This window comes from Myxocyprinus asiaticus, chromosome 5 (assembly GCF_019703515.2).
Source record: "Myxocyprinus asiaticus isolate MX2 ecotype Aquarium Trade chromosome 5, UBuf_Myxa_2, whole genome shotgun sequence".
Taxonomy (NCBI): Eukaryota; Metazoa; Chordata; class Actinopteri; order Cypriniformes; family Catostomidae; genus Myxocyprinus; species Myxocyprinus asiaticus.
The window spans coordinates 51,174,131-51,199,375 of NC_059348.1; the positions used below are offsets into that span (position 1 = coordinate 51,174,131).

General features: G+C 39.8%; 1 protein-coding gene across 3 annotated transcripts in view; it reads left to right on the top strand.

Moving 5' to 3' along the window:
* LOC127441637 (pituitary adenylate cyclase-activating polypeptide type I receptor-like) overlaps positions 1 to 25,245 on the top strand; it is a 54,610-nt gene that overhangs the window by 24,792 nt on the left and 4,573 nt on the right. For all 3 annotated transcript variants that reach the window (XM_051699252.1, XM_051699253.1, XM_051699254.1), the window contains 10 exons: positions 2,671 to 2,778; positions 3,582 to 3,682; positions 3,799 to 3,896; positions 8,910 to 9,042; positions 12,115 to 12,268; positions 15,140 to 15,200; positions 16,569 to 16,638; positions 16,783 to 16,874; positions 20,513 to 20,642; positions 25,066 to 25,107. In XM_051699252.1, coding sequence (XP_051555212.1) covers positions 2,671 to 2,778; positions 3,582 to 3,682; positions 3,799 to 3,896; positions 8,910 to 9,042; positions 12,115 to 12,268; positions 15,140 to 15,200; positions 16,569 to 16,638; positions 16,783 to 16,874; positions 20,513 to 20,642; positions 25,066 to 25,107 — 989 coding nt within the window. The remainder of the gene's footprint in view (positions 1 to 2,670; positions 2,779 to 3,581; positions 3,683 to 3,798; positions 3,897 to 8,909; positions 9,043 to 12,114; positions 12,269 to 15,139; positions 15,201 to 16,568; positions 16,639 to 16,782; positions 16,875 to 20,512; positions 20,643 to 25,065; positions 25,108 to 25,245) is intronic.

Below are 25,245 nucleotides of genomic sequence, written 5' to 3' on the forward strand. Positions count from 1 at the left end.
ATGAAGAGGGATTTCTGTACTTAATTTTCTAAAACTGTGTATGTAATGTGCAGGGGGAAACAATTATGGGAAACACAGTCAAATTAAATTCTGAATATGATGGATTCATATCCATATCCCATTTATTGATCATGTTCATATCCTCAGGGTGGCGATGAGCGAGAGTAATCATTGCTGGTGCCACCTACTGGTTAGATTCATGCTCTGAGAATTAAACAAAGACATCCGTTATCGTGTCAGGAGTCCAGATGTTTACTGGGTTTGGTTTTTCGGAAAGGCTTTTTTTTTTTTTTTAGGCAAAAAATTGTTCAAAGATGGAATCAGATGGTAATACCATGGTATTTTAATATACACTATACTATGGTATTGGATGATTACCATATTTATTCACCTTGGTATTTACATGATACTCTAAGGTACTTTAAAGAATACCATGGTATTACCATGATATATGTCCATAAATATGGTATTAATTTGGAAAATGTTGTGGCGGGGTGAGCAAGAGACAGACACCGTGGGTGTGGCTTCAAGCCTCAGAGAGGCATTTATTGGAAAAATAATAAACATAAAATGTTCAAAAAAAGGAGAAAATAAAGTGTCCATTGGGAATGTTGTCCAAAATAAAGGGGAATCTGGCCTCCTCATGGTGAAACAGTTACTCAGTGAAGGTCGGAGGTGTGTCCATGGAGTGGCCCAGGCTTGAGTGGGAACTGACGGCCGCATGCGCTCCCCTCCTGGGTCCATGGCACGTAGGGCGCCGGTGTTCTTGGCGGCCTGTCTTTCCAGGCCCACGGCAAGTGAGAGGGGAAGGTGGCCTGGCTTCCAGCCCATCACCCACGACGCGCACTGTTCTCTCCCGGGGACACATCTAATTCGCACCGGGGGTCCAAGTAGCGGGTCCGGTGACACATCTAATTCGACCGAACACTCTCCGCTCTGGTCCTGGGTGTGCGAGGATGCCAGTGTGTGCACATATGGAGATTGAAGCCAGCTCCCCGAGAAGAGGTGCGCTCTGCGTTTTAAAGAGAGTGGTGACGAAGCATTATTCACATCAGGTGTGCTTCATCTACCACTGTTGAAACAAGGCTTATTAACTATGCACCTCTTCTCGCTCACCAGCCCGCTCCCATTGTGAGCCTGGCTGAAGGACGGCCTTAATTGGCGGGGTGACAATGACGAGAGGGAGGGGCGGGTCATTCCGCCATATCCCTTCCCCCCACCCACCCCCTCAAGTGTCGCCCCGTCGGCACCTCCTCCCATGCTCGTATCCAACCATGGAATCCAGAACCGGAGGTGTGCACTCTTTAGCCACCCACACGGGAATGCTACTTCCTCACCAGGTGGTCCTCATGTTCTCTCCGTCCCACTCCAGGCTTTCCATCTAACCGGCCAACGAGAGGAAGAGTGACGTCACTGTTGGTGCCCAACTGCACCACCTCTGCCTACAAAAGTGCCTGCATTCTCCACCATTGTGGCGGGGTGAGCAAGAGACGGACACAATGGGTGTGGTGTCAAGCCTTGGAGAGGCATTTATTGGAAATAATAATAAACATAAAATGTAAAAAAAATAAAGGAGAAAATAAAGTGTCCAGGGGGAATGGTGTCCAAAATAAAGGGGAATCTGGCATCCTTGTGGTGAAAAAGTTACTCAGTGAAGGTCGGGGGTGTATCCATAGAGTGGCCCAGTGGCCCAAGCTTGACTGGGGTCCGATGGCCACACGTGCTCCCCTCCTGTGTCCGTTGCACATGGGGCGGTGGCGTCCTTGGTAGCACACATGGAGATTTGAAGCCGGCTCCCAGAGAAGAGGTGTGCTCTGCGTTTTAAAGACAGTGGTGATGAAGCATTATTCACATCAGTTGTGCTTCGTATACCATTGTCGAAATGAGGCTTATTAACTATGCATCTCTTCTCGCTTTCAAGCCCACTGCCGTTGTAAGCCTGGCTGAAGGACGGCCCTAAGAGGTGGGGTGATGATGACAAGAGGGAGGGGCGGGTCGGTCCACCACAATGTCCATAAAAACATGGTATTTTCATAGTACCATGTCAAAAAAACATGGTAATACGTGGTAAGTGTTAGTAAGAGATTTATGTAATCTATGAGTTCCTTTTGTACTTGATTCTATTTCTATCTCAAAGTGAAAAATATATGTCAAACCTCTGGAAAAGGACGTCATACAACAAACAACAGTAAAAGATCCTTTCAGATTGGAGGTGTAGTAACAAAGTCCATTTCAAGTAAGTCAGTCCACTCTGCCATCTTTGGAACACTCTTGGGCATCTACTGTATTTTCTATGGATAGAAGCAGCATAAAAGTATAGCTCCTATCTACTTGAATGGGGAAAGACTGAAAACTCCAAAATGGTTGGTCAAAAAGATTACAATCAAAGAACATATCTAAAATCAGCAGTAAAAATCTGGCAACAACGTTATCATAAATTGTGCTTCTATAAACGCTGTTTGTCAGGCTTGTCCAGCTAATATGCATGCGCGTTCTCGAGTTGACTGTGTCTAAATGGTGATTGGCTCTTTTATCAGTAAGACGGGACTTTTTCTACATCTGACATATTGGGTGCTCCAATTCCTCCCATTCGTTTTGATACAAGAGCTCCGTCTCGGACTAAACAGTCTTCTTAATAGTAATGTGATAATTGTTTTGTTGTCCATTAAGGCTGTCTATGGGATTGGGATAACCTGACCTGCTGGCAGGCGGCTGGAGTTGGAGAGGTCGTGGAGGTCAATTGTCCTGAGCTCTTTGAATTCATGAGTCCAGAGGAGGGTGAGAGACATTTGTACAAGTTGACGTAAAAAGATAGCATTGTTACATATTCTATATGTTTGTTATCATTTGTTTTATGTTACGTTTATGTATTTTGTTTTATGTACTTTATAATATTTTATTGCTTGATAGTAATATAATTAATAGAAAACTTCTCTTACAATAAAGCACTATGGTGATACTATGGCACAGATAGTAATACCATGGTACCGAATGATTACTGTATTCATGTATCATGATATTTAGAAGACAATCCAAGTTACTTCAAAGAATACCATTGCCATGGTATATGCCCCCCAAAAAACAGTATTAACATTGTAAGCTGTGAATTAGCTGTGACGAACATGTTAAAGTTTAACCCTTAAATGCATGGGTGTTTTGCAAAACATTATTACATACTCGGGTCTTTAGTGACCCAGCATGTATATCTATCAATGAAATTTCATGAGATGCATCTGGCTGTCAAACACATATTGAACTACACATAAGTTACACATGTATTTTCTTAGGCACTTTTTGTAAAAAAAAAAATACAACTTGTATACTACCAAATACAACTTACTTAATTACAGTAGTAGGCCTACACCCAAATGACAGAAATGAGAGAAAGGTTGAGGAATATTAAAGAGGTGTGGGCATAACTCCAAAAAAAAAAAAAAAAAAGAAACGGATGAGGTACCAGGTCACTAAAGACCCAAGCTTGAAATCTTTTTGTTATTGGATCAAATTCACACAGCCTGTTGATGATGGGAAATATCTTTGATTTATCGCATGGTTCTGGCTCTTGCTTGGCTCCATTTCAGGTCTCGGCAAGATCAGCAGAAACTGTACGGAGTTTGGCTGGTCTGAACCGTATCCTCACTACGTTGATGCCTGTATGATCGGATACAACACAACCAAGCCTGTGAGTATCTCATCTGTCCACTGTTTTTCTGTGAAAAATCCTAATGGTATAAAAATGAAGACTCATGCTCAAATGTTTTCTAACCATTGTAAGAGTAAAAACTCTCTCCTCTCAAGGACATGTACTATGCGTCTGTGAAGGCTCTCTATACAGTGGGCTACAGCACGTCTCTGGTGTCTCTGACCACAGCTATGGTCATTCTCTGCAGATTCAGGTCAGTTTAACATTGATTACATTTCAGCTTCCTGGTCAAACAAGAGCCCTCTAAAGGCTAATTTATATTTACTGGGCAAACATGCTTCTTTTAGTTTGCTTAAAAATTATTACGAAATGCATTTTTTGTTCTGCAGAGTTGTTTGTTTGGTGATATTTCTCCTGCTGTGCACTTCCCTGAAATTCTTGACCTATAACAGCTCTGATAATCGAAGAGCATTGATGATTGGTTAAAATCATCAAACTGTAGGTGTGGTTTGGACGTGACTTTCTTTGTTTACAATCGCGTGTGACAGCTGAGGAAATTATTGCTTGCTAGGTTTCTATCTTAACGTTAAAGATGAATAACTTTGAAGCCAGTATCTCAGAGGCTATTGTAAAGACAATGTTACAATAAAGACAGCTTACCATCTGATGTGTCGCTTAAATAAGGGTTGATAACCTTCTGTGATGTCACCTTCAAAGAACTGAATGTGTAATATAAATGCAGGCTTTGTTCAGCTAGGGTGCTTAAAGGAATAGTCCATGAAAAATGAGAATTATCTCATCATTTACTCACCCTCATGCCATCCCAGATGTCTAGGACTTTCTTTCTTCTGCTGAACACAAACAAAGATTTTTTTTGAAGAATATCTCAGCTCTGTAGGTCCATAAAATGGAAGAAAATAGTGACTAAAACTTTGAAGCTCCAGAAAGCACACAAATGCAGCATAAAAGTATTCTATAAGACTCCAGGGTTTTAATCCATGTCTTCAGAAGTGATCTAATAAGTTTTAGGTGAGAACAGACAAGAATTCAACTAATTTTTTCAAGGTACATCTTGCCATTGCAGTCTCTAGGCACGATCATGATTTTAAGCTCGATTACACTGCCTAGTGCTTGACGCATGCGCAGAGTGCTAGATGATGCTACAAAGTGTAATCATGAGTTGAAATCATGATCACCAAGGAGACTGCTGATGTCAAGATTTATGGTAAAAAAAAGAGTTATATTTTGGTCTGTTCTCACCCAAAACCGATTGGATTGCTTCAGAAGACATGGATTAAACAACTGGAGTCATACTGTATGGATTACTTTTATGCTGCCTTTATGGTATGGGATTTTTGGAGCTTCAAAATTTTGGTCACCATTCACTTTCATTTTATTCACCTACAGAACTGAAATATTCTTCAAAACATCTTAATATGTGTTCTGCAGAAGAAAGTAATTTACATCTGGGATGGCATGAGAGTGGGTCTTTTCACAATACACCATTGTTTCTTCTCAAAATGATTGTAGTTTTGTTCTATTGCTTAAGATGGAATAGAAGTTCCATGTGTAACATGCAATTGTTACCTCAAGGTGCTGTTTCTATCTGATAGATCCTTTAAAATTTTGTTTTTTTGGTGTAACCTAATGTATTCTGATTGATTCATTGAAATATTTGTTTATGTTTGACCAATCCAATATTTGACCAATACTGGATTGTGCTGATTTGATAATGTGTTGAAAGAAAGCCAGTTAGTCTGCCAATAGTTTTTTAAAATTGGTATCTTACATTACATTTCTTAGTCTTTCCTTCCTGTGATTGTGAGGGCCAGACCGAGGCTACAAGTGTCCAAATTTAATTAAATTCCAGATGCACCTTATGCATGGAACTTTGCATAACTTTTAACTTGTAAGGCACTTTAACTTTAAAATACACCGGGGACTCTTATTTTGAGATGTTTGTGCTTCAAAGCTTCCAGCTGCTCATTCAAACAAGGAAGGGATATAAAATGTGCTCTCCTAATATAATCTACAATGTATTACAATATAATCAATTAAAAGTAAACATTGTCATATTTCATCAACACTATATCATCATCATCAACAGCTGATCTTTAGTGATCGCTTGTCATAAATTTCCGATATCGCTTAATGATTGTGTACTGTTCTGCAACAGCTGAAAACACTCACAATCACCCGCATGCCTGGAGAAAATATAGTGCCGCGTTTTCACTTTAAAGGACGCAGCGCATGCATTTATTTAATTAAATCTTATTCTTTTGAAGTTTGATAATCACATTAGGTCATATCACGATTCCCGTCTTTCCGCCCCCAAATGTAAGACCTTTTTAAATAAAAATTAAGACTTTTGCTATATCATTTAAGATATTTAAGACTTTTTATGACCTTAAATGTTGGAAAACTGAATTTGAGACATTTTAAGACTTTTTAAGGATCCGTGGGAACCCTGTACAAAAGTTTCAAACTCAAAAAAGGACATTAAGTCAGCATAAATGTAATCCATACAATTTGAGTGATTTAATCCATGTCTTCTGAAGCAATGTGATCACTTTGGGTGAGAAACAGACCACAATTTAAGTCCTTATTCACCATAAATCTTGACATCCAGCCCAATTGGGATGGATCTACAGGATGGATCCAATATCTTTGTTTGTGTTCCGCAGAAAAAAGACAGTCATTTGAATTTGGGATGCCATCAGGAATGCCAACCTAAAATGCTGCAAAGAATCATTGAAGAACCTTTATTTTTAAGAGTGTTTACACAGCCACCCTCACCCTGACACGCTGAATTTAAACTTTCTTTAACACTTTATTTTAGGGATCAGAAATTAGACAGTCATTTTTGGCTAATAATTGGACTTGAAAGAGACTAGTTACAGACTTGTTTGGAATTATAAGGTTTTTATTAAGCCTATCTTTGATTTCTTATTCTTGCCTAATAGCCTCTTTACATTTGTTTTTTCCTTACAATTGACTTATTAGGTAAAAACAAAAGAGACCAATAGCTACTAAGGTGAAAAATACATGCTTTATAGGTTCTCATTCCACTATGTGAACGTGCAACTTATACAGTGCATCCGGAAAGTATTCACAGCGCTTCACTTTTTCCACATTTTGTTATGTTACAGCCTTATTCCAAAATGGATTAAATTCATTATTTTCCTCAAAATTCTACAAACAATACCCCATAATGACAACGTTTAAGAAGTTTGTTTGAAATCTTTGCAAATTTATTACAAATAAAAAATGAAAAAAAATCACATGTACATAAGTATTCACAGCCTTTGCCATGACACTCAAAATTGAGCTCAGGTGCATCCTGTTTCCACTGATCATCCTTTCTACAACTTGATTGGAGTCCACCTGCGGTAAATTCAGTTGATTGGACATGATTTGGAAAGGTACACACCTGTCTATATAAGGTCCAACAGTTAACAGTGCATGTCAGAGCACAAACCAAGCCATGAAGTCCAAGGAATTGTCTGTAGACCTCCGAGACAGGATTGTATTGAGGCACAGATCTAGGGAAGGGTACAGAAAAATGTATGCAGCATTGAAGGTCCCAATGAGCACAGTGGCCTCCATCATCCGTAAATGGAAGAAGTTTGAAACCACCAGGACTCTTCCTAGAGCTGGCCACCCGGCCAAACTGAGCAATCGGGGGAGAAGGGCCTTAGTCAGGGAGGTGACCAAGAACCCGATGGTCACTCTGACAGAGCTCCAGTGTTTCTCTGTGGAGAGAGGAGAAACTTCCAGAAGAACAACCATCTCTGCAGCACTCCACCAATCAGGCCTGTATGGTAGAGTGGCCAGACGGAAGCCACTCCTCAGTAAAAGGCACATGACAGCCCGCCTGGAGTTTGCCAAAAAGCACCTGAAGGACTCTCAGACCATGAGAAAAAGATTGAACTCTTTGGCCTGAATGGCAAGCATCATGTCTGGAGGAAACCAGGCACCGCTCATCACCTGGCCAATACCATCCCTACAGTGAAGCATGGTGGTGGCAGCATCATGCTGTGGGGATGTTTTTCAGCGGCAGGAACTGGGAGACTAGTCAGGATCGAGGGAAAGATGAATGCAGCAATGTACAGAGACATCCTTGATGAAAACCTGTTCCAGAGCGCTCTGGACCTCAGACTGGGGCGAAGGTTCATCTTCCAACAGGACAACAACCCTAAGCACACAGCCAAGATAACAAAGGAGTGGCTACGGGACAACTCTGTGAATGTCCTTGAGTGGCCCAGCCAGAGCCCAGACTTGAACCTGATTAAACATCTCTGGAGAGATCTGAAAATGGCTGTGCACCGACGCTCCCCATCCAACCTGATGGAGCTTGACAGGTCCTGCAAAGAAGAATGGGAGAAACTGCACAAAAATAGGTGTGCCAAGCTTGTAGCATCATACTCAAAAAGACTTGAAGCTGTAATTGGTGCCAAAGGTGCTTCAACAAAGTATTGAGCAAAGGCTGTGAATACTTATGCACATGTGATTTTTATTTATTTATTTATTTTTTTTTTTTTAAATTTGCAAAGATTTCAAACAAACTTCTTTCATGTTGTCATTATGGGGTATTGTTTGTAGAATTTTGTGGAAAATAATGAATTTAATCCATTTTGGAATAAGGCTGTAACATAACAAAATGTGGAAAAAGTGAAGCACTGTGAATACTTTCCGTATGCACTGTAAGTATAAAATAAATATAGAAGGCAGAGACTTTTATTGCTTAGAATAAATAGCAACAAAAAGCATCCTTTTTGCACTAAGGGCAAACAGTGTTAGATGCTATTTGCATCCCTAATTAAATACTACCATACACTGCAGCATGTTTATTGTGTTAATTTATAATCCCATACACCATACACCAACCCCTAACCCTAACCTTCCCTGCTTTGTTGAAATACTATATGCATTCTACACATATTGCATACTTATAAGCCGCTCATTCACACTGAGTACTGAGAACCTATAAAGGATGTATTTTGCATCATAGCTATTGATGTTTTGTTTTTAGCTAAGAAATTCATTGTTATGACTAAAGTAAATATAAAGGGGCTATAAAGCAAGAATATGAAATCAGCCAATAAAGGCTTAATAAATACTTTATAATACCAAACAATTCCATTACTAGTCACTTTCAAGTGTAATTATTAATCATGAATTACTGTCTAATTTCTGATCCCTAAACTAAAGTGTTACCAGACTTTCTATAACATCATAATGTTTCCTCTGAACGTTTGTCAAACAGGAAGCTTCACTGCACCAGGAACTTCATCCACATGAATTTGTTTGTGTCGTTCATCCTGAGAGCCATCTCTGTGTTCATTAAAGACGGTGTTCTGTATGCAGAGGAGGACAGTGACCACTGCTTTGTCCATACTGTGAGTTATGCACATTCTCAGTGACAGTGTGAATGATTGTAAATGATGTCAATTTTCATATTTGGACTCTACAGAATTTGCTTATATGGATGTGAGAGTCCCCCCCCCCCCCAGTCTATGCAGGTCACTAGTTGGTTCAAGGTGGTTTAGTTGGTTGCCCAGCTGATTTACTAGCAGATGTGGACCTGGCAAAGCAGATAAGCCATTTTGGTCAAGCTGGGTAAAGTTGGTAGACCCATTTAAACCAGCAGTAATACCCTAGACCACCAGGCTTTTTGCTGGTCTACGCAGGTCAGAAGTTGGTCCAAGGTGGTTTAGTTGGTTGCCCAGCAGATTTACCAGCAGGACTTGAACTGGCAAAGCAGACAGGCCATTTTGGTCAAGCTGATTAAAACTGGTAGACCACTTTAGACCACCGGGATTTTTGTTGGTCTACGCAAGTCATTAGTTGGTCAAAGATGGTTTAGTTGGTTGGCCAGCTGAGTTACCAGCAGTTGTGGACCTGGCAAAGCAGATAGACCATATTTGTTAAACTGGTTAGAGTTGGTAGACCATTTTAGACCAGCAATAAACTAGCTACCATGTTCCAAAACTGTTTGTTTCCTTTCAAATCTACATGAAATTCTGTTTGTAACCTTCTTTACTTCTGTTATCAGACATATTTCATACAAGTGATACAGGAAATTCAATGAGACTTGATTTTATTCACCGGGAATTGATTGGATAATTAAAAGTGGATGTTACATACCAAAATAGTGCCAGACAGTAGAGGGTAGTGGTTGAATAATAAGAGGGATTCGAGATGTCAGCTGAAAAGCAAAGCCTTTTCAGATGCGGAGCAATTTGCTACATTTTGATGCAAGTTTTTTTTTTCACTTGGAAAAATGTGCACAGATAAATCGTGCGTTGGGCGAGATATTCCAAAATAGTACTCTACCGCAAATTGGGGGCCACCCCTGGAGTTCGCTAGTTCAAATCCCAGGGTGTGCTGGGTGACTCCAGCCAGGTCTCCTAAGCAACCAAATTGGCCCGGTTGCTTGGGAGGGTAGAGTCACATGGGTTAACCTCATAGTCGCTATAATGTGGATCGTTCTTGGTGGGGCGCGTGGTGAGTTGAGCGTGGATCCACGGTGGATGGCGTGAAGCCTCCACACGCGCTATGTCTCCGTGGCAACGCGCTCAACAAGCCACATGTTAAGATGCACGGTTTGACAGTCTCAGACACGGAGGCAGCTGGGATTCGTCCTCCACCACCCGGATTGAGGCAAATCACTACGCGACCACAAGGACTTAAAAGCACATTGGGAATTCCAAATTGGGAGAAAAAGGGGAGAAAATCCAAAAAACAAAAGCAAAAGAAATCTACTGCAAATTACTGATTACTTCTCTACAATCATAATCAGATTACTTTACTGATTGCTTCATCCAAAAAGTAATCACTTTACTAATTACTTTACTTTTAAGTCAGTTTCTAAAACATTTTTCACAGAAATGTTTTGGTTTTTCCACTTAACAAATTCAAAATAATATCTTTATTTCCTCCTTGTGCGCACACAGTTGTACGTACATATGAACATATTAATACATATTTTAATCGTATTATTTTAAGGAAAGAGAAGGCTTACACACAATGTCCATAGAAAAAAAATATTTCAGGAATTTTATTAAGAGGCCAAAAAGTGCAAAAGTGCTCAGTGCAGAAACAAAACTTTTTCGATTTACATCGCCATCAGTGTCCAAATAACAGCAGCACACCTGATTACATTTTTAGGTCAGGATAAAGTATTTACTGTAACTCTTCTAGTTGAACATACTCCAAAATACAAATGTTCAAAACATGTCATAGACACACATTGTACTTTTATATGGTATACTAGCATTCACACATACTACTCAAAATGTATGCATACATATCAAAAGATATAATCAAGAGAGGACAACAATTAAACACTAAAAGCAGGTTTCCAATCAAATACATTATATCAAAAACATCATATCAAAATACCAACAGTAAAAATGAAGAAAAATGTCTATTTCATGTTGTTTTTAAAGGTGCATCAAGTATTTCTTTTATATATGTTATATTGGACTTACTGTGACACTTAGCGGTGTGGATGCAGCATCATTCAAATGCAATAGTTTTCAAAAATGGATGCCATTGTAGAAATTCACTATTCACAGTCAGCCATGATTACTTTAATCCATGAGTGAAAGTGTCCAATAACAAGGCGGTAACTGAGATTAATCGAGTTGTATTCGGCTGGTTATGTAATGTTTACGTGGCAGCCCCAATGAGAGGACCCTCTCCATGTAGAATAAAACAGTTTTTATACAGTTACTGATGTGACTGGAGTCTTCATCTTATGTGTCATCATGGTTTTATACATATGCTTCAAAATTACAATTAATTTCTTTTGGAGAAAACTTTTTGTAATGGGAAAAAAATACTGAGTGCACCTTTAAAGGGATAGTTCACCAAAAAAAGAAAATTATCTCATCATTTACTCACCCTCATGCCATCCCAGATGTGTATGACTTTCTTTCTTTTTTTTTAACCCAAAATCTCCAAATTCTCTTTCACTTTTAAATCTGAAAGTGGAGTTAAAGTGGAGATTTAGAGCTTTTGAAGATATTGATTTAACCACTGGAGTCATTTGGATTACTTCAGTGTTTCCTTTGTTATTTTTGGAGCTACAAAGGTCTGATCACCATTCTCTTGTATTGTATGGACCTACAGAGCTGAGATATTCTTCTAAAAATATTTGTTCTGCTGATTAAAGAAAGTCATACACATCTGGGATGGCATGAGGGTGAGTAAATTATGAGAGAATTTTCATTTTTGGGTGAACCACCTCTTTAAGCTAAAATAAACTTTTTTTCTTTCTTTCTTTCTTATTTCCCCCCAGCAGGGCAGAACAAAACTAAATGCTATTTGCGTCATTGCCTGATATGCATAATTCCTCTACAGAATCACACATTAAACCAGCTCAAACAGTGTGTGCAAATGAACAATGCTGTTGCTGGCTGCAATTGATTCTTAGTGAATTCCCCTGTGTGTGTTTCTGTGTTTAGGTGGGCTGTAAGGCAGTGATGGTCTTCTTCCATTACTGTGTCATGTCAAACTACTTCTGGCTCTTTATCGAGGGTCTTTACCTCTTCACACTGTTGGTGGAGACCTTCTTCCCTGAAAGACGCTACTTCTACTGGTACACCATCATTGGCTGGGGTATGTCACAGTGTTCACAGTGTTGCATGATATGAAAGTTAATAATATGGGGTTGTCACGTAATTGATTATGTATCACAGTTTATACAGGCATTTATAAATAGAAAACATCCTGGTTATTTTTTTAACCTTCCCTGATGGAGGGAACGAGACATTGTGTCGATGTAGTGACACTAGGGGTCACTCTTTGGAGCCCCAAACACCTCTGATTTTGAAAAAAGGAATTTGCATGCCACTCCCCCGGACATACGGGTATAAAAGTAGCTGGCTCGCAACCACTCATTCAGGTTTTGTGCTGAGGAGCCGAGACAAGGTCCTGGTCATTTCATCGGGTAGTTCAGTACTGTGGCAAGAGGGACACAACGTCTTGGGAGGGTAGAGTCATCAGGGAACGGAGGTTACGAAAGTAACCAGGACGTTCCCTATCTGTCACTCACTCGACAATGTGTCGATGTAGTGACACTAAGGGTCCTTATACGAAACGCCACAATAAGCTGAATTGTGTTACGTGGACTGGCGGTGCGAGACGGGCAGACCGCTGTGTGCCTCGTAGCCAGCACACCAGGCCATCATGTAACCTCCCCCAGCGCTCTTATAAGCATCGAACGGTCCTTTGGGAACAAGTCAACTTGCTCAGCAAATAGAAGGAAGATGCAGTTTACTAACAGGGAAACGATTTAGCGGCAGATATATCATATGAGGTCGCCTATGGGGAACCAGCGCATGTGGAACACCTACCCCCGTACAGGGCTTAGTTAACACATGTACTGGGCCGGCAACGAGTTTCTCCGCAAACTCACCTGCCACAGGGCTAAGGAGGAAAATCATCCAGGGATCACCACTTGTAAACACGACTGGGAGTTAAAAGCACTTGTCTTCACCTCAGGGGAGGGGAAAGGCGCTATGTGCAAGCGGTACACCTGGCCAGCTGTCCCGGAACTCACCTGCTTGTACCTGACAATATACGGGACGAGACCGGCTCAACCTGGAGATTGTAGAACCTTGCAAAGGTGTTGGGTGTTGCCCAGCCCACTGCTCTGCAGATGTCTGCCAAAGGCCGCCACACTCCTAGTAGAATGGGCTCGTAGCCCCACGGGGGGGCAGCACGTCCTGAGCGTGATATGCCATCACGATGGTGTCAATGACACAATGGGCGATCCTCTGTTTGGAGACAGTGCTCCCATTCCGCTGTCCGCCAAAGCAGACAAAGAGCTGCTCGGAGCTTCTAAAGCTCTGCGTGCGATCCAGCTCAGGGGCGCTTCGAAGCCTTCCTCGGGTTCTTGGCGGCCAGCTGTGAGACGGGTGGCATCTGCTTCCTATGGGTGGCTCCACGCCGGGGCCGGGCCATGGGGGCAGGCTGCAGCGGAGTCGGTGTTGTTGTGGCAGGAGGACGCCCTTGGCGACGAGCAGGCGAGGTCTTGAACCACGCCGATGCAGGATGTGCTGAATAGCCTCCATCTGCTGTTTCACCGCCGAGAACTGCTGGGTGAAGTCCTCAACAGTGTTGCCGAACAGGCTGACCTGGGAGATGGGGGCGTCAAGGAACTGTACCTTGTCAGCTTCCCACATCTCGACCAAGTTGAGCCATAGGTGGCACTCCTGGACCACCAGGGTGGACATCGCCTGCCCGAAAGTCCGCACCGTGACCTTCATCACCCGGAAAGCGAGGTCGGTCGAGGAGCGCATCTCCTGCATCAGTCCCGGTTCAGAACTACCCTCGTGCAGTTCTCTTAGCACCTTGGCTAGGTGCACTTGCAGGGAGAGCCATGACGTGCAGGGCGGAGGCGGCCTGTCCAGCGGCACCACAGACCTTAGTCGCCAGAGACGACGTAACCCTACAGGTGCTGGACGGGTTCTCAGGCGGCCATGCCAGGTGGCGGTGTTTTGTAGGCACAGGTGCACCGCAACCGCCTTATCCACCTGGGGAATCGCCGAGTACCCCCTGGCAGCCCCACCATCGAGGGTAGTGAGAGCGGAGGAGCTCAGAAACTGGGTCCGGGCAGTGAAAGGTGCTCACCATGACCTCGTGGGCTCCTCATGCACCTCCGGGAAGAAAGGGACCGGGGCGGGGTCCCCAAATCGCCCCCAGTGTTAACCGACGCGACCTCAAACCCGTAGGTAGAAGGACCGAGGCGAGGAGCCACTGGGGTGGTCTTTCCCTCTAACGAAGGAAAAACCGCGACCGCAACATTGCCATGGTCATGCTCTCGCAGTGAGAACATGACCCGTCCACGAACGCTGTCTCTGCGTGGGCAGCGCCCAAGCATGTAAGATCGCGATCGTGGCCATCAGAAGTGGAGAGGTAACGACTGCAACCAGGAAATACACACAAACTGAGAGGCATCTTTAAAAAGACGCTCTCCGTTAATGCCACTCTTTCAGTAGGAAGAATATACTCTTTTAGCTGCTGAAGCGCCCAAGGGCGTTCTCTGCATTTCACCAGTGCAAGAGGGGGAAAAGCCGTTGTAATGCGCCGTAAATCCAACAGCTTTTCGAGGTGAATGGATCGGCAACCACTCGGCTCCGAAGAGAAAATCTGAATGAGTTGTTGCGAGCCAGCTCCTTTCATACCCGTATGTCTGGGGAAGTGGCATGCAAATTCCACTTGCCAATTCCCATTGGCCTTTTTTCAAAATCAGAGGTGTTTGGGGCTCCCAAGAGTTACCCCTAGTGTCACTACATCGACACAATGTTGAGTGAGTGACAGATAGGGAACTGGGTGCATTGTCTGTGTATTGGAATTCCTGTCTTGCTGGATACTGGCTCTTTAGGGTTGTGATTTGTTATGCTGTCATATTTAATAAATTCATATTAATGCCTGAAAAGCATTAAGGAACAACTTTTGCATATGACGAATGTCTCTCCTTTTTAGGGACACCCACTATTTGTGTGACCATCTGGGCTGTTCTGCGTCTCAATTTTGATGATTCTGGGTATGTTGAATTCCATATAGATGTGTTTAACCTTGGGCACTTTTAGCACTGTGAACTTCTCCAAGGTTAAGTAACGGTAAATGTTTTCACATTTTCAGCTTTTTGCTTTTCTTTTTTTTTTTTTTTTTTTGTCTACTGACCATGTTAAGCAGTGTATGGACATAAATGATGGGATATTTATGTAATTTTTGTCATTATTTATGAGAGACATGAAAATTTTCACCACAGTGTCATTTCCAGCACATCTCAAATTCTGTATTGTGTTTAATAGGATACTTTGGTGGAAATGACACCGATGGAAATTAACAAAATGTAACTTCTTTGTTTTGTTAATGCTAATTTAATTGCTAAATTTTTATGGATAATAAATACACACAATTAAATGGTATTTTCACACTTTTTGCATAATTTGAGAAAAAATACAGTTTCTTTGGAAATGACAGCCAATAAAATGGTGATATTTAGCTTGATTTTTCTTTGTTGTCTTCAAACATCACTTGCCTTATATTTCATCGCAAGCATGCTTTTCAATGACACTTTTGTTAACTTGGTAAACAAGTACACTAACAAAAAAAAAATAATAATATTAGGGGCAAAATTGTTTGTTGTGGTGGAAATGATGCAAAATGAACTGTGGGACAATCATAATTTCATCATATTGATAGAAATCATTCTCACACAATAAATATTGAAATGGTTAATGTTTATTTCACACTTTGTTTAAATTTATTTTAGACATGAAAGTCCTGGCATACATATAAACTACTAGTGTCATTAGTCACATAAGAGTGTGGCTGTGTTTGGAATAGATTACTAGATTATTGCTTACTTTCTGCACAACATGTATTGTATACTGCCTACTATTTAAAATAAAAATAATAATAATAATAATAAGATACACAGTATGCAACAGTAAATGTTTAAAACAATAGGAGGATACATTGTTGTCACATGACCTTTTCAGGCTCCATGTTATAATTTTGAAAATGTATGTTATTTTGCATTTTAATCCAGTTTTGTGCAAAAACGACTTTTGGAAGTTTAGACAAATAATGAGTGAATGAAGAGATGTTAAACATTGTGGTTGATATTGTTCATTTGTCACACTGGAAATGGAAATTCTAAGTGCATTGTACACTACACAATAATATGCACTACTATTTTTATGCACAGTACACATAATGCATACAGTTTCCTTGACAAAATAGTAGTATGTATCTTTTTTTTTTTTGTTTTCACATACTGCATACTATTATCTTGCATACCATTCTGAACATACCTTGAGTGTGCAAAATGCTTTCAGCTAGTAAATCACGTGACCAAGCATGAGTTGCCACAATGATCCTATAATCATTTGTATTTCTGCAGCTGCTGGGATATGAATGATTACACTGCTCTCTGGTGGGTGATAAAGGGACCAGTCGTGGCATCAATTATGGTAAGTCTAGAAATATTCCTCACAAAACCACTGCGACACATTTTGACAAATTTGGCGTCTCTGTATTTATGGTGCCATACATATAAGAAAATCTTTATGAAGCAATATTCCATAACACACTCATCCAATTCTTTTCCCATTCAGATTAATTTTGTTCTCTTCATTGGAATAATCATAATCCTGGTGCAGAAGCTGCAGTCTCCAGACATCGGCGGAAACGAGTCCAGCATTTACCTGTGAGTATCTGTGTTTCAGTCACATGAAAACAGAGTATTATGTGTAAAATCTGATTGGCTGATATGGTGTATCCCATGAAATATGATGTTGCTCCTGGCTATTTATTTAATCTTGGATGTTTATTTACCTGTTTATGTTTCCTGATGCTGCCATTGTAAGCCATTTTTTCATGTACTACAGGTTGTTTGTGTGATAACTGAGATATTGATGGAGTAATAAATCACCCAAAAAGGAAAAATCTCTCATCATTTACTCACCCTCAGGTCATCCCAGATGTGTATGACTTTCTTTCTTCTGCAGAAGACAAAGGTTTTTAGAAGAATATCTCAGCTCTGTAGGTCCATACAATGCAAGTGAATTGTGACCAGAACTTTGAAGTTCCAAAAAGCATAAAAAGGCAGCATAAAATTAATACATATGACTCCAGTGGTTGAATTCATGTTTTCTGAAGCGATATGATAGGTATGGGTGAGAAACAGATACATTTTTAAGGCCTTTTTTTAAGGCCACTATAAATGTTCACCTTTCATGTTCTTCTTTTTTTATTTATTATTATTATTTTTTTTTTTACTATTCGCATTTTTTGCGCATATTGCCACCTACTGGGCATGGAGGAGAATTTATAGTAAAAAAAATAAAATAATAATGTTTTAATATTTTTTAAATATTACTTAAATATTGGTCTGTTTCTCACCCACACCTATCATATCACTTCTAAAGATATGGATTTTACCACTGGAGGTGGATAGTAAATGTTTTTATGCTAAATAGTAATTTTTGTTTCAAGTGTCACAAATCTTCATTCGAGCTTTTTTGTGATGTACTGATAGAAAATGACTGTAGTAAGTTCTGTAACTCTAGGGTGTGCTGATTCTTTTTTTTTCTGGACAAGTCATCTGTTGCTTATAAATGTTAATTTATGTTTGGGGTGCCGGAGAACCCCAATGCTGCATGTGTAAAAAATGATAATCATCTTCAAATGAACCTATTATTTCCCCATTAAATTGTTTGTATATGTTTCTTTGACTAAATCAAAGCCTTTACCCTTTGTGGTATCACAAAGTAGGCATGCACTTCAGAAAGGTAATTGCTATTCAGGGCAGTATCATTAGATCTGTTTGCGTAAATTTGACACCAGCAAAATCACATTGTTAAATAAATACACCAAAATAAACGACTTGCACGAATGTTCTTCTGGTCAAACAGAAGATGAGAATCCAAACCCTGCCTTTTATGTCTTTTTTGAAACTGGAAACCTTTGGACCTCATTGACTTGCACTGTAATGACATAAACACATTATACATCTATGAAACTATCTTTGTTTGTGCTCCGCAGAGTTGGAGACATCATAGGGGTGAGTAATTAATGAGAGAATTATCCACGTGAAATATTTCTTTAAAATGTCTTAAGGTCTCAGTGCTGGGATATGTTGTGTGTGGCCAGTTTTGTGAATGAGTCTGTGTCTACAGTATATGTGTGTGTGTGTGTATATATATATATATGTATTTGTGTGGGTGTGAGAGAGTGTGTATGTGTGTTCTGTCCTAAAGAGTGTTTGTTGTCTTTGTCGTGTTTAGCAGCTGTGCACAGAAATGCTTCAGTGAGCCCACACAGGCTGCCCAGCATTCGTGCAGGATATCAGAGCTTTCTGCCATCACGCTGTAAGTGTGTGTGTGGGTTTGTGTGTGAATGTGTGTGTGAGAATGCGCATTTTGTGTGCTTTGGCCAATAAATGTGCATTTTTCTTTTTAAAATGTAGACTGAGTGATATTCACTGTTGACAGTTTTGTTGTCTTGTCTGTTGTTGTTGTTGTTGTTGTGTGTACTTACATGTAGCTTCACCTGTTGGAAAATCCAGCTGAAAACAGCTCAAGGTGGTCGCTCTGTTTTGGAACTGGTTGTTCAAGGTGGTCCAAGCTAGTTTAGGTGGTTGGGAAGCTGGCTGAGACGGCAGACCAGGTCATGCCAGTTTAAAGGGATAGTTCACCCAAAAATTACAATTCTCTCATCATTTACACATCCTCATGCCATCCCAGACTTTCTTTCTTTTGCAGAACACAAACGAAGATATTTAGAAGAATAGTTCAGCTCTGTAGGTCCATACAAAGCAAGTGAATGGTGGCTAGAACTTTGAAGCTTTGAAAAGCACATAAAGGCAGCATAAAATTAATTCATACAAATCCAGTGGTTAAATTCATGTCTTCAGAAGCTAAATAATAAGTGAGAAACAGAACAATATTTAAGTCCTTTTTTATTATAAATCTCTACTTTCACTTTCACATTCTTCTTCTTTTGTTTTTTGGCGATTCGCATTCTCTTTGCATATCAACACGTGCTGGTCAAAGGTGGAGATTTATAGTAAAAAAGGACTTAAATATTGATCCGTTTCGCACCCACACCTTTCACATCGCTTCTGAACCACTGAAGTTATATGGATTACTATTATGCTGCCTTTATTTCCTTTTTGGACCTTCTGGTTACCATTCACTTGCATTTTATGGACCTGCAGAGATGAGATATTATTCAAAACATCTTTGTTTGTGTTCTGCAGAAGAAAGAAAGTCATACACATCTGGGATGGCATGAGGGTGAGTAAATTATTAGAGAATTTTCATTTTTGGGTGAACTATCCTTTAAGGTGGTCAAGCTGGGTTTTGGAACATGGCAACTGGTTTGATGCAGGTTCAAAATGGTCTACCAGCTCAACTAAGGCTCCAGCACCTAGGATTTTCGCTGGCTGACCTCCTGGACCAGCTTGAACCATTGGCCATATTCCAAAACACCTACAACCTTGACTTGTAGGTGGAATTAGCAAAAAGATCATGATGCATTTTTAACTTATAAGCAGAAAAATAAAACGATTGCTCACAGAAGGGGTTTCCAAGCATCTTTCTCCGCTTTAATTTAGAGTTACAAGATGAAAACTAAATCTGTAACATGGACTTAAAAATATTACCGCTCAGAGATTGCTTTACCATAACTCGGGAGACTTGCTCAGGAGATCTCAATTATTTTATATCTAAGAATCAAAATGCTGACATATAATAAGAGTATAGAGCTATAAAATGAATGTGGATAGCAAAACTCAGATCATTTGGTCTTGGAAGCATTTGATGAGAAATGTTTGAGTCACATTTGATCACAGTTTGAGACATTGTTGAGATCTCATCTGAAACTTTAAAAGAGACACATGTGAGATTACTAGGGGTGGGTAAATATATTGATTTTCCAATGCATCGCGATCTTCATTTGAATAATCTCGATATCGATTCTTAAATCCCAAGATCGATCTTTTACTCAATGCACTTCCCTCCACTACAATGAGAGGAAATTACTCACATTTGCAACCAAATTTCGTGCTGCGCAACAAAAATGTATAGTATATAGTTTGCAACTTCAGCAGAAGTCTCCATTTGCTATCCATTCAATCTCTTTGCTACGTAGGAGAAACAATTAAGATTTTAAAGAGATCTCATTTGTAATTTTTCTTTCCAATGTTCCAGGATGCTCACCATCATCTCTCTCTCTCTTCTCGTGGAGGGCTGTGATCTCCAGTGTATTACAGTAAATGTGTGTTGACATTGTAAGAGAATCAATCAGCCATTTGACATTCCGGTGTTTGCTGTGTGTTGACAGGCGTCTGGCGCGTTCGACCCTGCTCCTCATCCCGCTGTTTGGAATCCACTACACTGTGTTTGCCTTCTCCCCTGAGGATTTCAGCAAGCGGGAGAGACTGGTCTTTGAGCTGGGCCTGGGCTCCTTCCAGGTACACTGCAGCATTTTTATAGTTGCACATTTAGTTCCCTGTTTTTGAAACACTTCAGTTGAGACCACTGCTCTGTTCCAAAGCTTACTGAGCTGCCTTCCTAAACAGTATTTTTTGGCAACATGGGCCATATTCCTGACATTAAGACTGTTCCAAACAGTAGACAGCAAAATTATGCTGTCTCATAAGATACCTTGTTGTGGCCAAATTGTATTGCCAAGATGATCTCAGTAAAATTTGTACTCGTAGCTATATGTACATAAAATGTGGTTGTAGCACACATACATTTACTTATGTTTGCATAGACACGGAAACATTCAATATTGACGTATTAAAAGCTTCTAAAATGTAAACCATTTTACTTACAAACAACTTTAGAGAGACACAAATGTTTGTGAATACATGAAAATGTAATTTATGGATTTAATTGCTTAATTTTATTGTATTTATGATTAATGGGATAAATTAAAAGTTGAATGAAATCACATTTATTTAACACAGTTGACGCATTTACCTAAATGTGGTTCCAAGCGTAAATTCGGGAGGAGTTTATTCATCTTGGCCTGCCAATATCTGGTGTGCCCTTTACATTTTATTATTTAAAGTTGTCTTTACATTTAGTCATTTAGCTGACCCTTTTATTGACAACACGCCAAACTCAGTTTACTTTAATGTACTCCAGGACCATATGAACCAGTGAACTCGTGAATTTGACATTGACATTTGACTGTGTGTTTTCTGGTGCCGTATTAAGCTTGTTTGGAAGGATTCCATCACATTCCATCAAAACCATAACTATATAACATAACATTCTGTTATCGTTTAATCATAAGTTAATTGTTTTAATTTTACTTTGGTTGCTGTGTAACACAAAAAGAGTTCTCAAAAAATGACCATAAAATACACCCAAAAAAGCATGATAAAACAATCATAAAAGTAATTCATTCTATTTGTGCGCGATAATCCAAGCCTTCAGAAGCCATATGATATCTTTGTGTGAGAAACAGACCCAAATTTAAGTCTTTATTCTGTGATGTTCGTCTCCATCCGCTGTAGCGGCTGTAAATCCTGAACTCATTTAAACTAGGGCTGTCAATCAATTCAAATTTCGAATTGAATTAATTGCATGATGTGCTGATTAAATAATCAAATTAATCGCATATCAATATTTACTGAGAAAGGCTCCCAAATTAAGATAATTTAATGTGTAACAATTTAAATAATTAAAAATACAATAATATATAATATATATTATAATGGAAGTCATTCAAATACATTATGTCATATACATATATTGTGGCAGCAGACAAGTTAAGCATTTCTTCAAAACAAAAAGTGGCTTAAAAGTCAAAATATTGTTTGTTTTATTTCCATATCATTGAACATAACCCTATTATTGGCCTAATTCTGCCTGCTCTTTTTAATTGTTGGTCTATGTACTCCTGCATCAAACGGACACTTTTGGCATTAAGGGTGTTAACCACCACGCAATTGCATGGGGCCCCGAACATCCAGGGGGCCCCGGTCGGTATTGCTGTGCTAAACGATCAAGGGTTGACATGCTGACGTGTTCACGCACGGATAGGCTGTTTTCAGCCACATCGGAGCGCTTGACATGCGTTGTGAAGGCAAAGTGCTGCTGGTGCATTAAATTTGCACAGTTCCATACATTTGAAACCGCTTAAAGTGATTATACAACTCTAAAAATGTGACACAGTATCAAATAGAGGAAGTGACAGTGTTTCTTTACATTTTGTAATGAGGAACATGGTGAACAATACACACTGACACAACAGTGCACTATCAGCCGTCAAAATAAAAGCACCATGTGAAGGTGAAGTAAATACAACAAATATATTTCTATGCATAAAACAAAAAAATGAGTGAAGTTGCTGACCAAAAAAGATAAGATAGCTGTTGCTCTCGTTGGTTTGATGAGGCGTGTGGCCTGTACAGCTGGAGCTGACTGCCTCCTACTGCCACATCAACGTGGTACATCAAGCTTGAATTGCTCCGATGGTAGGAACATTCCTTATTACTGAATTTACGTACAGGATGGGGGCAAGATTAAATGTGTTCATTTTTTAATGCGTTATTTTTAATATAGTTAATCACACCAAAGTAATGCGTTAAATCCACAGCCCTAATTCAAACGTTCAAAAATTGCCCCCTCAAGAAGCTTTCCATCAATTTTAACGTCAGTGATGTCTCACATGTGTTTCATGACCGATTGCAGCATGCCATATTCTGTGTGATGTATTCGTTTGAATGAGATAACCGTCTTCACGAAGTGGAGCAGGAGAAGATTTTCAACAATTAACAACCTAAAAACCCAATCTCTGCCTCGCAAAGTTATGGTAGATAGCCATTTTCAGAGATCTCTTCGAATGCAGCACATCATCATTTGGAAAACAATAAATTATTGTGATTGCATTTATCTGCCTGTGTTGTTTTATATACTGTATTATGAAATGGTTAGTTTAGTTTAGGGGTAGGTGGGATAAGCGGCTCAAAATTTTCTATAAAATAATATATTGTTTCCAAATTATAACTTTAACACAGTTTAAAAGTGATTAGGGGTGTACTCACACTAGGCAATCTGTACTGTGCCCGAGCACGTTTGACCCCCAGAGTCCAGTTCGTTTGACTAGTGTGATCGCTCCATACTGTGCCCGGACACGGTACGCTGAACCGTGCCTTGGCCCGCTTGAAGAGGTGGGCTCAGGCACAGTTCACTTGGCTCAGGCACGGTACGCATCTAGTGTGATCGCTAACCTTGACCGAACAGGGAACTCGAAACATGACTTCAATGATGTGACTGGGCAAAGACATCACTTTGGTCTACGGCATAGGTGCAGTGTTTACTGGAAATCTGGGCAGATGAGAGTACACAAGAACAACTGGATGCAACACACAAGAACACACAAAAACTATGAGATATTTGGTAAAATTTGCGACTATCTTTATGCTCGTGGATACCAAAGAACCATTGAGCAATGACGTGACAAGATGAAAAAACTGCGGGTTCAGTATCTGAAGGTACGGGATGCACTACGTAAATCTGGCAGCTATTGTGGGGTTAAGGGATATTTAAACATCTTGAAAGAGCACCTATTATGGTTTTTCAAATATTACCTTTCATGTAGTGTGTTATATAGCTGTTTGTGAATGTAAAAAGGTCTGCATAGTTTCAAAAATCAAAGTGCACGGAATATGGAGTTATTGACACCCAAAAGAAAGAACCGATTCTAAACACCTGAAACGAGTCATTAGTAATTTCAGACTTATTTCCTGTACTAACCTACGTAATTTGGTAACAAAAAACCACCTCTGGTCTGTTTACATGTACAGGCTGTGCAGGCTGTTACCCTGTTAGCTGTTAGCCTCTGCTAACCAGCTAACTCACATTATTGTCAAACTACATATAAACTTACTACAGAGAAACGTCCTGTTCTCGTCATGCTTGCGATGGTGGTTCGGGTTGATCTTCCGATGTATCACTATCGGACTCGGGCTCAAATTGGTAAGGTAAAACAGAAATTTTTTCAGACGGAGCTGAAACTCGGATATGGTAGTGGGCGTTTCCTTTCCAACACGCGCTGTAAGCGGTAGACCAATCACAACAGACTGGGACATCTGACCAATCAGAGCAGAGTAGGCTCTCTGAAAGGAGGAGTTTAGAATGAACCCTTTAGAACGGATCATTGAACGAGTCGTTTTTGACACGGGGAAAAAAAAGGTAATGCTGCAATTTAAATTATGAGCAAATTAAAGTGTTTTTTGACCATGGATGCATGTAAATCTATTGTATGAGACCTTTAAAACAAAATTAGGCACGTTTAAAAATCATAATAGGTGCACTTTAAAATAGTACAAACGTGACTATACAAATACATTTCTAAAATAAAGGATTCAGAAATATTTTTACGTTTCTTAAGCTGTAAATTCGTAAAAAAAAAATGTAACGTTTTATATGCTTTCTATTCATCGATATTATAAATTACAGCATCTATCCAAACGTACAAAAATTTTCATTTAAATGTTCTGCACAAATGCAGTAGCTACGAAAAATATTGAGATCAGGCTGGTAATGCTACAGTTTGTTCTATGCAAAAGTCTGATGTGGCATATTCCTGTTTGATATATACAATTCTGTATAAAACAAGAAGATGGCAATACTAGCAAGTATTTTGCAGGTGTACGATTATTAACGAAGATCATTTACTGTTTTACACTCCTGTCTGTAAAACTCATTTTGGAACAGAGCTTGAGAAGTCCATTTTTTTTTCTGGGGGCTGTACATTAAAAATAGTCTCTAATGAAATGTGAGGTAAGACATGTTTAGTGTTATGTGGTTGTGGCTGTGATATTAATTAGATCACTGGTTGCTTACTAACCACATCTTCTCTTGGACTATCCACAGGGGTTTGTGGTGGCCGTCCTGTACTGCTTTCTGAACGGAGAGGTAAGAGCTTTTGTTTTGATATTCTGTGCAGTACAAATTTATTCACTCTAAATACTAATAGTAATCTCAAATTAATTAGTAATCTTGTTTACTTAATCTTACATATCTACCATTCTTACTAGTTTTAATTAAGTTACC